General features: G+C 20.2%; 2 protein-coding genes across 2 annotated transcripts; both read right to left on the bottom strand.

Annotated features, from left to right (window-relative positions):
- Positions 1–2,177: 2,177 nt before the first annotated feature.
- Positions 2,178–4,832, bottom strand: PY17X_1371200 (uncharacterized protein; the record flags this gene model as incomplete). Its single annotated transcript, XM_725556.2, has 3 exons — positions 2,178–2,582; positions 2,792–2,912; positions 3,112–4,832. 3 exons carry the CDS (start codon positions 4,830–4,832, stop codon positions 2,178–2,180), a joined length of 2,247 nt encoding a protein of 748 aa, XP_730649.2.
- A 992-nt stretch (positions 4,833–5,824) lies between these two features.
- On the bottom strand, positions 5,825–12,538 carry PY17X_1371100 (intron-binding protein aquarius, putative; the record flags this gene model as incomplete). Its single annotated transcript, XM_022957349.1, has 1 exon — positions 5,825–12,538. The coding sequence occupies one exon, from the start codon at positions 12,536–12,538 to the stop codon at positions 5,825–5,827; it is 6,714 nt and encodes a 2,237-aa protein (XP_022813780.1).
- Between the last annotated feature and the right edge of the window lie 2,786 nt (positions 12,539–15,324).

Raw genomic sequence — 15,324 nt, 5'->3', positions numbered from 1 at the left:
TATATCTATATATAGTTTAAAATTAATTTACAATTATATATGTTAATAATAATATATTATGAGCATTATAATTAATTTTATATTTTTTTAATATTTTTTTTATATTTTTTTAATATATTTTTAATATTTTTTTTATATTTTTTTTATATTTTTTTTATATTTTTTTAATATATTTTTTATATTTTTTTAATATTTTTTTAATATTTTTCAAAAATAATTTAAAAAAATTACTATATAGAAATAAAAAAATAAACCTATTCTAATATATGAGGCTCCATAAAAAAATAGTTAATTTTTATTATCCCAAAGAAATACTACTATAAAACGAAAATATATTTCTCTTAATGTTATTCACTTATCACACTTAGTTAAATATTTCCATAAAATATACTAGTAATTTATATCAATTCTAAATATAAAAGAATATACCCGTTATTTACATGTTTGGTGCATTATGAAAAAACAACATTTTTATAAACAATTTTTTATTCAAATCATTATAAAATTTTAAAACAGTATTTCATAAAATCAAAATACCCAAAAAATGAAATATGCAATTAATTAGGTTAAATATCTTCTATATAATTGAACTCCAAACTTAATATTATGGTTATTGTTCATAGTCCTCACAAAAAGCAGGCAATAATATGCATTATCATGGAAGTATCCTCTATTAATAATTTATATAATATAATTATTTTTTTATTAATACTAAATACTTTATCCTAATTATTATTGGAACCAAATTTTACTATAAAAGTTATTAATATTCTTATTTTTTTTTTTTTTATATCGTTTTATAACTGTATTTCAGGTCTTTCAAAAAATTTGAGAAAAAATGAAATATATTAATACATGCCCAAATTATATATATTTAATTTTACTATAAATTAGAAAGTTAAGTTATTTGTTATCTATAAAAAATATTGAAGCATACATTATAAATTTACCTCCTTTCATTTTAACAATTCTTACGTTATAAAACTAACCCCTTTTATTCAACCAATTAATAATTAAATTAAATTAAATTAAATTTTAAATATAGTTAAATAATAACAATAAAAAGTAATATTTATAAATTGTAATTTGTTCTAAATAATTTTTAAAATATATCATATAATTGTAGTATTAATAATATACCAAAACCTAATTTATTCTTTTCTAATTATGATTATTTATCAAAATAAATACATGTAAAGGTACTGTTACTATAAAAGATAAAATTTACAAATTAGTGAAACATATAATATATTAATTTATTTTATTCTATAAATATGTATCAAATGAAAAAAAAAACGTATAGTATATGGTTAAAATACGTTTAAAACCTATATATATATATATCGTTAAAATTTTTACGAAAACAAAATAGTTATTTATACATTCTTCCTTTCCCCCTTCATTAAATGTATTATTTTTAAATGAAATACACAACATAATGATAATAATAATTTTTACATTTTTATGGCCTTATAAAACATAGACATTCTAAAAAAAAATTATAAAAACAAAAATACAAAATAGTGACTTCCATTCTTACAAAAATTATTCGTTATTCTTTTTACATAAATATTATAAGACCTATAAGTTTAAAAATTATTAATTAATATTAATAAAATATGACGATTTACAATTTATAATTCAATATATTCAATTAAAGTTGTATTAATAAAAATCCTAAGTCATTTTATATAATTTCTTGTCCGTTTACTTTTTATTTATTTACACTCAGTTATAAACATAATACGAACACTTACAATAACACATGTCTTTTTATTTTTATTTGTAAAGAGAGTATACATTTATTTTTATTTGCATGTTTTTTGGGGACGTGAATCATCATAAATTAAAATAAAAAAAAAAAAACGTATTCCTCTTAAATTATGGCTATTATATACATATTATATTGTGTAAAGAACAAAATAAACAATACTAAGAATAAAAAAAAAAATAATAATAATATAATATTGACTAAATAAATACGTTAGGTAACAACCTAATGAATTATGCTGAAAAAAAGCAAAAAAATACTAATTTTATTACACTAATTCAAATATTATATTTTACTTAATAAAACTAGTTCAAATTTATTATCACTATGTCTAATATTTCATATGAATGAGGATACTATAAAAAAAACTTTAATCTTATATTTCCTTTCATCAATATAACCCAAATTAAGAACTAATTTGTTTAATGTTATTAATGAATATTTCTTTATGATATTTTGCTATAACTTTTAAAATTTCATTAATACTTTCTTCGTTAATATTAACATAGAATGGTACCGATAAATACAAATAATAAAGGTTTGTTTTAATGAAATAAAAATTTTCATATTCTGTTTCCATATATATTTGTGCTGGTAGTTTAGAGTCTTTTATTATATCGTCACATTTTTGATATGCTCGAAATATTTTTTTTATTTTATTGGAACATATTTTGGTGCTGTAATATTGTTTTAAATAAGGAATATAATAGCACATGTGAATAATATCTATGCCTGGAATATCAGGAAGTTCAAACGGACTGGTATTTGAAGCCTTAATTATTTCTTCATAACATCCTGAACTTGTTAGCGTCTATAAAAATAAAATCAAATAAATCAACCAAATAAAACAATCAAACAAAACAATCAAATATAACAAAATACGCAAATATTTTATTTGGATCATTATCATTTTTAACACCAATGAATGTATACCATACATACACAATAACCATGATATACATATATTTTTTGACATTACTCATGCAAAATTCATTTTTTTAATTTATTTTTCATGATAACCGTTTCAATCATGGAGGTATGGCTAGACAAGTGGAAAAAATCTTGAGACGATGCCCCGGAGCATATGTATACACAGAATATTTTATTTTTAATACAATTAATATACCCATACAAAAATTGGCTGCCAATAAGAAAAAAATTATTAATATTACAATTTTATATATTATTACAAACAGTACATATATATACATGCATACATACATACGTGTTGTGATATGAAAAGGTATATTTATAAATATATGCAGACATTAATGTATGTTACTCTATATGAATTTAAATATAAATTTAATGTAGTTATTTTTTGGAGAATTTTTCAATACTTTGGGTTGTATATAGGCAAACAAATAGGAATCCATGATTCTGCATTTTTAAAGGATTTCATGGATGTTATCATATTTATGAGTATTACTATATCAATCGAGCTAATTGTATATTTTGAAACAGATATTCCTATAATTTTATCATTTATAAACAAAAAAGACAATAAAACATTACTAATTTTGAATGAAGAAATTAAATTATGTATTTGGTTTCGATATTCTTGTTTCAATGGTAATGGTTCAAATCCATCAAAAATAGAATACATATTTTTTGAATAAGAAGAAATCATATTACACATAAGAAGATCAGCCCCATCTAACAAATATCTTACATCGAAAGATGGTTTTATTCTGAAAGATTTTTCAATGCTTTTTGTTAATAATGATATAATTTGCAAATACATATAATTCAAAATGTTCAAGATATAATTATTACTCTCATTAACATTAGATATGCATATTAAACATAAAACTTCTTTATCTAAATATACGATTTTTGTATTTTTACTCACAATATATTTTAATGAGTTTTTTCCATGTATGTCAGTTGTCTTATTATTGTTATCTGTACTTGTATCAGAACAAAATGAAAATGATCCTATTTTTGATATTATAGCAAGTAATGTTCCATAAAAACTTGTTAAGTTTTCTTCATTTCCATATCTTGTAAAAACAGGTTTACCAGAATAGGTAAAAATAAAAAAGTGCCTTTTATGTTTATACCATAAAGGATTTGTTTGATCTTCATGAATCTTTTTCTTTTCTAGTAAAAATTTTGAATTATTTGGAGAATCATTATTACTACCGTTATCAAACTTATTTAAGGTTTCTGTATTATCTGTTTTTTTATTTTCTCCTTTTTCATTTGATTTATCATTCAATTTTTCGTTTATATTTTCGCTTAAATTTTCAATTAAATTATCACCAAATTGTTCAGTTTCTTTTTTAATTCCTCCCTCTTCAAATATTCGATCAGCGGAATTATCTTCTTCAAAAAAATTGTCATCAGAATTAATATCAACAAATAAATTATCGTTTGATTTATTCCCAATATTTTCTGGATCGATAATCTCATTATTTAAAATTAAATTTTCATTTTTTATCATATTTTCAAGGTAGTTATTTTCTGAAGACATTTTTTTATTATCATCATACATCATTCCCATATTATATGAATCGCTATTTATCAAATTTAAGTCATTATTGTTGTTATGCTTATCATTTTCTTCATATTCCCCTTTTTCTATGAAACAATGTTCCCCCTTTAATGTTACACTACTATTATCATGAGTATGAAGTTTATTAGTATCATTTTTGTTAGCTTCTTCATCTCCAAATACATTTGTTTGAGGATATTTATGGTTATTATTTATTCCTTTCTTTTCACTTTCTCGATCTTCAAAAAAATTTTCAAGATCATCATCTGTATTTGAATTTATAATATCATCATATATTCCTAGTTTATATTCATCCCTTTTTGATTGTTCTTTATATGACTCTTTATTAACACTAAAACAATTTTCAAAATTATCATCAGATCCATTTGTTACTTTTGCATCATAAAAATTTATATCATCATTATTCAAAATATCATTTTCTTCGTAAAAAGAATAATCCATAATATCTTTCCCATTATTTTGGTTTTTATCTACTATGTTTTTGTAATTATATTGGTTTATATCTTTCGATTCACGTTTTTCATTTTCATCATCATCATGCATATTTTCCATTTCCTCCCCTTATATTCTCTATAAAATACATTTAAATAAAACTTAAAAATAAGGATAAAAATATGCCCCAATATATATATAGTATATTATTATATAGAGAGAAATGTATACACACAAATATGATAAACCTTATTATATTAATATATATATAATAGTATGATTTATTTCATGACATATTATTCTATTCCTTGTTTTATTCAAATATTCCATATGTAAATTTAATGAATTCTCTATTTATTATATTTATTTGTTATTTTTAAAACAATTATTATCAATAAATGTGCTAGTCTTTATTTATTTAATTCTTTCCGTTTCTATAATAATACTATACTATAGCTTCCCTTTTTTCTTCATTTTTTTGCTTTTTTTCTCATAGTTATTTTAATTTTTATTTTTTTGAGTTTTAATAATATATTTCATTTGTATGTGATATATTGAGGGTTTTAAAAATTTTTTTTAAATATACATTAAAGTAAAAAGAGGTACATGCTTAAAATATATATATATATACCTCCTATTGTTAATAAAAAAAAGTCAAATGTCATTTCACAAAAGTATAAATGTACATTTTATGTTTAAATATTAATATTACACGGAATATTCAAAAATTACATGGAAATTATCAACACATTTACCAATATGTTTTATTTTTTGTGTAAAATATTAAAAAGGTACACATAATCCATATAAAAAAACATAATATATAAATTAATTAACAATATATCAACTCAAAAAATGGGTCGTATAGAAAATGTTAAAGTATAATAAGTAGCATATACTCAAATACACAAAGAAAATTTAATGAAAAAAATTGTAAAAAAAATAAATAACATTAATATAACCATATTATATAATATTTTCACAAAAATCTAAAATATTTAGCATCTTTAAAAAATTAAGCTGTTTCTTGACAATGCAACGAAAAATGGACCTATGCTAAAATTATATCATGTGAGTCTTATTTAATTTATTACTTTATATTGTTATTTATTTTTTTTTTCAGTAATACTCGAATCATTGCTTAATTGTGCATCTGATAACGAGTATAAAATACTGTAAAATTGATTCAAATCTTTTATGATAACTGGTGGATTATTGCTTTGTCTTTCTATAGAATTAAAATTCTCATTCATTTGTAGCGAAAGCTCTAATTTATTTTTCTTAAAAAAATATAATGGCTTTTTAAATTCATAATTTTTTTTGTATAAGTTATAATTTCCAACAACATATAATCCGTATCTTGCTCGTGAAAATGCAACAATCAATCTTTTTACATTTTTCATATATCCAATACTTTTTGATCTAACTAATGAAATAATAACAAAATCATTTTGTTTACCTTGATACTTATCAACAGTTGTTACTTTTTTGGGTACCCCGATTAATTTATTATATAAACAATTCTTTTTTAAAATATCTAATATTAATTCTTTTTGACCATTATATGTAGTTAAAATTGTTATCATTTCATTCGAATATCCTATCAGCCTCATATACATAAAAATAGCAACAGCCATTTCTGCTTCTAATAAATTTTGATAGAAATATGGAACTGGTGTATATTCTTCTGATTCCACGTGTATAAATTGATACGTATATGTAAATCCTGGATTAAAATTCTTTAAAAATTTATCCTTATTTATACAATCTAAATTCTCAATTTGTATATTATATTTACTATAAAAATATTTATAAACATTGCATATTTCATTTCTCATACGTCCTTGTTCATTTAAATAAATTGATGGTAAATCTAATCTTAAAAATCTTTTATATAATGATTGTTCATAGTTAGCATAATTTTTTATATATTTATTTTTTATTATAGGAGGCAATTGATTTGAATCTCCTACAAAAATAATTCTTTTTAACTTACTTTTATGATATCTATTTTCTTGAAGTAATAATGGTAGAAATGTATCATTTTCCGTTATTTGTGTGCATTCATCGATTATAATATTATCAAAATAAAATTGTAACTTTGCTATTTTACTTCTATTTATGCTTGCATGTGTGCATGTCATTGCAATAACTCTTGCTAATTTTGTTATTATATAAATTCCTCTTTCTTTCTGACTTTTCAATATCTCAAATGGCCTACAATCATGCAGATGCTCAAAGATCATTACTATTTTTGATATGTAATATTTACTCACATAAAAATCGTCATTCATTCCAAAAAGCATATCATTTGTAATATCACCTTTAAATATATCATAATTTTTTCCTTCAATTTTATTTTTTTCTTCTTTGATCTCTTTAATATCACAATTATCATTCTCCTCCTCACCAATGCCCTTATCACCTTTTTTATTATTTGAATTTTCTAAATTTTCTGAATTTTCTTCATTATTTTTTCCATTTTTACTAGCAAATATACTTGTATAATTCAAGTATAAATCAATGTCAACTTTATATAATTTCAAATTTATATATTTTTTAAAAGGGAATAAAACATTATATATGCTCAAATTTAATGTATTAATTTGATCCTTAGGATGTATAAAATAAAAACATGCTTTATCCTCATCTAATATCTTTTGATTTTCTATCCCTTTATAGTTGTATACATTTGCATTTTCACTTTTCCATATAATATTTTCCACAATATCGGTGTTTTTTATATATATTTTGGGGCACAAAAATAAGTTATATATATCTTGATCATCAATGGATGACATAATATATGAGTTAAAAATGTTGTCCATATCTTCAACTTGATTTTTTTTAAACATATTAACATACTTTAAAAATTTTGAAACCCTTTTTTTAACAACATTTTCATAATATTGATTAGCAGATAAACAATTATAAATTTTATTATTATTAGTTGACTCTGATAACAGATTGGCATCATTCAACAATTTTTCTCTTAAATCAATCATATAATTTATTCTTCCATATTTTGAAAAATTAAAATTATCGTCTTCATCATGTAAAGAAACATTATTTAATTTGTTTATCGAGTCAGGAGATGCTTCAAATTTATTATCCCCATTTTTTGATAGCATTTTTTCCAATTCTTCATATTCATTTCTTAAATTTTCGATATCTACTTCTCCCATACCAACTCTACACAAATATTTTTGATGAATTAAATTCTCCTTAACAAGCAAATTAAAAATATAATTTAAGCAACTGTTGCTATGTGTACATATAAGAATTTTTTCCTGTTTTTTATTATTAAATAATATATTTATTATTTTATTTAATATGCTTGTTTTTCCACTACCTGGAACACCTTCGATTATTGTTATACCTTCATATAACCCACTTTTGATGCATTCAATTTGCCTTTTTGTATAATTTATTTTATTTTTACCACAATTTTTATTATTTTCTTTTTTAGCTAGTTCCACATTTGTACTATTTTTTTTTTGAGAATGTATTAAAAGACCTTCAAGTGGATAATTTGGATCTTCATATATATTATTTTGTATCCTATATATATCATCTTTTGTACTTAAATATTTTATTGAATTATTTAATATATGTTCAAATATTTCTTTTATTCCCTTACTGTCATTTATTAATATACCACAATCATTTTCACTGACTTCTTTATGTATTTTAATTTTTTTTAAAATTTCTTCAGCTTCTTCCTTACGAAGCGCTTTATCAATATAATTGTTCAAAATTAAAATATATTCCTTCTCTTTAAATTCAAAATTAAAAAAAAATTCATTATCATAATAGTATATGGCTTTAATATTTGATGTAAACTTAGAAACAAAATTCATATCAGTAATTTTGTATTTATTAATTATACAAATATGATAATATAAACTTTCCAATATACTTTTTTGTAATGAATTTTTTTGGAGAGATTTTTTTTCATTTTCATATTTTATTGGAACATAACTCAAAAACAATGGCTCAATATATTCATTTATTATATTTTTCACATTTATTTTATTATCTTCACTTGATATATTTATATTTGATAAGTCTATACACACATATGCACCATTTGTTGTACTAAGCGCATGTTTAATGTTTAAAAATGTATTTAAATAGTTAATATCGTCAATATTTTTTTTTATAAAATTTAAATTCTCTTTATTGTAAACTAATTTTTTTTTTAAACCTTTAACATTCTTATCCAAATTTTCCTCATCATTATTTTTAGTTGTAACAATTTCATCATCTGAGTCATCAGTATCTAAATTACCTACAATTTTCATATTTTCCTTTTTAGGTAAATAATCTTGATAATATTTTATTGAATTTTTACAATACCCTAAGAATATATCGTGTACCCATGATGGTATAACTGCATCATCTGGGTTCATTATTAGAGTTTTAATATTATTTAAAATATAATAAAAATTGTTTTCCTTCTGTTTTCGTCTTACTAATAAATTAAATGAATTATATATATCAGGATTAACTAGAATATCTCTTTGATATTGTACATAATCCAAATATACTGTTATTTTTTTTAAAGTGCATTTTTTATAATTTTCATCACCTTCGTCATTTTCGAAAGCATTTTCAAATTTAATTACCTCACATCCTCTTAAATAATTAATTCCTAGCAAATTTTTTAAATCGTTATCATCAATTATATTTATTTTATTTTTATAATAATTTGTGTAATTTTTTACACTAACCAAAAATAATATATCAGAAGTTCTAATCATATTCCATTCGTTATAAACCTTTTCATAATGTTTATATTTTAAATCTATAAAAATTTCAGCAGTTACTTTTTTAGTAGTAATATCAACATTTACAATTTTAAACGAATCAATTTTATTACTCATTCGTCTTTCATTAGCAAAATATGTATTATCAAGTTCATTCACATCATATATGATGGAATTTAATTGATATTCGTTATATAATTTATAATTATATAAATTATTCCCATTATTATCTATCATTTTATATTCTTTCGAATCTTCATTATCATTTTTTTTTCTTTTTTTTTCAAAATTAGTAATACTATTACTACCATTTTGATCTTCTGAATTTATTTTTGTATCGAAATTTAAAAGGTTGGGGTTAGTTCCTCCTCTTCCTGTATCATATTCATTGTCAATATTATTTTCATCGATTTCAAAAACATATTTACATATCGTATTATCGTTCACTTTTTTATTTTTGGGATTCGTTTCATACACATAATCAATTATATCTTTCCTTATATCATGATAACTCTGTAATTTGAACAAATTATATATTCTAAATACATAATCGTTTATACATAAATATTGTAAATTTAATTTAAACAAAGGTTTTGTATAAAGAAATGTTTTTTTTTTTTTTCTTTTTTTATCTTTTAAGTCATCTTTTGTATCAATTAAAATATTTTCAAATAAATCCTTTTCGTTAGGATACTCACATTGCTTATCAATATCTTCAAATATATTATTTTTAAAACACAAGTTTTCCATTAATAAAGTTATATAAAATAACTTGTTTTTTTTATTAAATATTTTAATATGTTCAAAAACATAGTTATTATTATTGCTATTTAATATTTCCCTTGTGGAATTTTCGCTACTTTTCTCTCCCTCAGGTGTAACAATGTATTTTAAATTCTTACACAAAAACAATAATTCTTCATTTTTTAATTTAGAAAAGTTTTTTAATAATTCCTTTTTCTTATCCATTAAAAAAACAGATTTTAAATAATATTTTTCCAATACCTCGTGTTTTTGAAAATGCTTATAACAAAAAACTTGAAAATATTCAAAGTTTTTATAATGTTCATTATTTATTTCTAAATAGGTTAGTGGATCCCCTGAAAAATTATTTATATACATTTCAATATAATACTTAAAAAGCTTTATTAATTCTTTAAATTTTTTATTTTTGTTTAAAATTGATATTTTACAATAAATAAAGATATTAAAATATTTCATAAAAATATATAATATCCTTCTTGAGTAAAGCTGACTTAATAAGTCGATAAAAAATTCAATACATTTTTCAACAAACAGTATTATATATTTGTTTCTTTGTTTACGATTTTTTTTCACTTTTTTTTTCATGTTCCTTGTAACATATTTTTTATTCTTCAATTTATTTTCATACTTCAAAAACATTTCTAATATCTCCTCCTTTTTATATTCATTAATATCACCAAATTTGTTGTTTCTTTCATCATCGCTAAAGCCATACATTAAAAAAAAATCTATAGAATCGTCATTTTCCCCATCTTCATTATTATTATTTTTTATATTTTTCACCAAATTATCATCTTGATCTTCATCATTGCTATCATCTTCTTCGTCGAGTAGTACATAACCAGAATCACCTTCTTTATCAGGTAAATTTGTTTTTTCTAAATTATTTATATTATGACCCTTTTCAGAATTGAGCAGATTCATGTTATGTTCATACTCTTCTAATTCTAAATCGTCAATATCGTTGTCACTACATGAAGACATAGACGAATTACTACTTAACTCATCAAATTCTGTAGATTTCCTTTCAATAATATCTAAAATTATTAAAAAATAATTTATCAAGTTGTAAAAAAACTCATTTTTATTTATAAATAATATAATATTTTCATCATATTCATTTATATTTGCATCATGATTATCATTTTCAAAAGTTATTTTACAATTACTAGTATATACATTAATTTCATCATATTGTTTATTATTCAAATATTTTTTTTCCATCATTTTTGATATATTATCAAAAAGATTCTTTGCATCTTTATTTTTTTTAAACAAAAAAAAACTTAAGTAATCATAATTTATACGTTTCCATATATAAGGATTGCATAAATCCAAACACAATTTGAAAAGAAATTTCTTATCAATACTTGAATATATGTTTATAAAAAACTGAATTATAAATGATTTTTCTAAAAAATCGAGTTTAAATAAATGATTCCTATAATTTTTTATTTCTTTATTATTAACATCATCTGTTTTATCACTATTATCTTTAATATCACTTTTATTTGTTTTCCCACTATATTCATTGAAAACAAAATTATAATTTATCAATTTCACAACATTGTAAAATAAATTATTAAATTTTTGTATTAAAAAAAGTTTATATAAATTAAATCTTTCATTTATTTCACTAGTATCCTCATTAAGGTTCCCATTTTTTTCCATTTCTACCAATTTTTCAAATTCGTCGATTCTATTGTAAATTATTTGATCCCATATTTCATGTTTTCCCTTTTCTTCATATTTATAACAAATTAAAACAATTAATGATAAAATATGTTTTATATACAATAAACGTAGCTTATTATCTTCCACATTATCATTTAAAAAAAAAACATTATTGTTACTTAATGTGTATAAATTGTCATACATGTTATATTTTGACCATATTATTTTTTCAAAATATTGAGAATTATCAACTTTTTTTAAATCATTGAAATTAAATTTTCTTATTTTTAACATATCATATGTTTTTCCTATGAAACTTAAAGTATTTTCGTCTATTCTTTCAACACTTTCCCCATTTAAATTACTATCACAATTACTATTTTTATTTATATCATCATTAGTTTCTTTATTTTTCATACAAAACAAATTAAAATCTATATGATTAATTACAAATCCAGTTTCATCACAATTCTGATCATCATCATCATTTTGTTTTTCACATTTTGAAACATTAGTATCTTCGAATTTATCTATATCATTTCCCTTTTTACCAAACATGTTTATCCATGACCTCTTACCGGATTTTTTATTTTCCAATTTCTTACTCATTTTATTTCATCCTTTTTATAATTTAAAATTTACATATAAATTGTATTATAAAACTAATAACAACATGCCAATCTGTTATAATGAATTATCACATAATTTTTTTTGTGAATTTTCTGTAAAAACAGAAAAACATACATTAAAATAAATATAAAATAAAATAGCAAAAAAATTGTTTCCCCTTTAAAAGTACGGTAAATATGGCCAATGCTACTTTCCTTTTTTACATGAAATATAAATTATATATATATATAATATAAATGATTAGCATTATATATATAATTTCTTATATCTATTATTCTTTTTTTGCATTTTTTAATGTTACAGTTATTAATATTATTTTCTGAAATCGTCCATTAGTATTTTATCGTAGTGAAGTATTAAAAAAAAAAAATATGTAATACAAAATATTAAAGCCCATATTTTTTTCAGATTAAAAATTTTATAATCATAGCATAATTTTTATTTATAAATGCGATATTAAGGTTATAATATTTTATTAATCATGACATAACAATATATATACAATTTTTTTTATCATTAATGAATATTCTATTAAATATGTTATGATCAATTTAATCTTCACAAATTTAAATGGAAAAATATTTTATCAACCTTAACACACTATATTCTTTTTCTTTACATAAAATTTGATAATAAATAATCATTAAACTACAAAAATTTAATATATAAATTAAAATTCATATGTTAATAGTAATTTTTTCTAACAAAATTGTATAGAAAATGTTATTAAACCAGTATTATAAATATAAGTTCAAAATGATGGAAGATAAATATTTTTTGATTCATTCTATTTCTATCACAACTTTCACTTTTATCATAAACAACTAATTATCAATGTTTAATAAATACTATATGATAAAGCACAAAAACAAATTAGGCACATTCCTCAAAAAATATATATATATATATATACATATAGAGAGAGAGAGAGAAAGAGAGAGGGGTACCACATTTTTTTGTTATTTTATTTTATCTCACCAATTTAATATAAATAATGATAATATAAGTTATATCTTGTAATTTTATTAAATCTTAAATAAACTATTTGGAAACGATAAAAATAAAAATATTATATTATTATAGAAAACGTACAAACAAAATTGTATATTCAGTTGCTACACAACTGTTCTAATGATAACCATAATATCAAACAAATGTGTAAAAATATAAAAAATAATTTTGAATATTATCTTTTAGTTCTTTTTGTGTGCAAAATATAGTATTTTAATTCATGACATATAATAATCATGAATGTAATTCATGCATCATATAAAAATATTCTCCAAAAATAGTAACACCGTATATTATTTTTTTATATAGATATTGTTATATATATATATTAAAAATATTTTTATATTTTTTAATGTATGCATAAAGAATAATATATTATCGTTCATATTTTTTGTCTAATTTTTACATTTTTGTTTCATCCCACCTATACGATATTTTTATAAAATTTATCAAGAACATATATAGTAACATATATATAATAATATAAACAAATTATCATTGTAAGTAATATAATAAGATTCCATTTTCTTGAAAAAAAATATTAATCCATTGATAAGTAATTTATGTGATATATATTATATAAACCTTATTTAAAAATATAAAACATCTTTATTCTCTCTACACATTTTTATATTTATTAAAATAATTTTTAAGGTGTGTATATTAACATATATAAAAAATATTTTTTTTTTTGTTTTTGAAAAGAATATATACACAAGCATACCCATATATTGTTACATATACAAATATTATTTACAAACTATTTTAAGTAATAAATATAAAAATTTGAAAAATTTTGTTTAGTTTTGCTATTATTTTTTAAAATTATATATAATTCATAAAATATATAACAAGCAAATAAATAGGCATATTTATCTGTACAAATTAAATGAAATATATGTACATTTTTACACATACAATATATATTCTATATCCATTTACTCACAAAATGTGTTATATAAATATTGTCTATTCATATAAAAATTACTCAAATATATAATAACAAAAGCAAAAATTTAAATTAAAAACAGTTTACATAATGATAATTATTTAAGTTTCTGTTTGAAATCAGAAACGATTTTACTAAAAGAATAAAAGATTTATAATTATATTTATTACATACATAATATATACTCTCACATTATGTAAATATAATCTTCCATTCAGGTGGACTAATTTATCCAAATTTTGATGAGAAATAAATAAAAACCATATTGTATCAGGTTTATACACATTTTAAAAAGATATGCTTAATTTTTTTCACGTCTTAGATTATTGTATGGTGTGTAAAACTCATTAACATTATGTAAGCTATTACATATCAATTTATATCAAATAAAATAATCGTTTATTGGATTGGATATTTCAAAAATAAATCGCATACAAAATAAATCGCATAGAATATGAGTAAGCATATAAGAAACAAACCAATAATACACACACAAATATTTACACATATATATATTTGTTTTTCTATGAAAATGTTAAAATAACAAAATATTTAATTTGATTGGAAAATATTATACCATGTCTTTTAAATAAATTGATAAAAATTGATAAGATTTGATAAAATATTGTTCTAAAAGTATTTAAAAAAGTATAACTAAGGCAATTGCACATGTCGTTATTTGTTAAATGCTTTTTGTTCTTATTTTCATTTCGAATACACAATAATCCCAATGTATATATACACATGTTATTTATTGCTATGTATATAGTTTCACCATTTTTATTTAAAAATAATAAATAAACAA

This window comes from Plasmodium yoelii, assembly GCF_900002385.2.
Source record: "Plasmodium yoelii strain 17X genome assembly, chromosome: 13".
NCBI lineage: Eukaryota > Apicomplexa > Aconoidasida > Haemosporida > Plasmodiidae > Plasmodium > Plasmodium yoelii.
The sequence above is the reverse complement of the archived record's forward strand: the minus strand, read 5'-3'. Positions and strand labels throughout refer to the sequence as shown.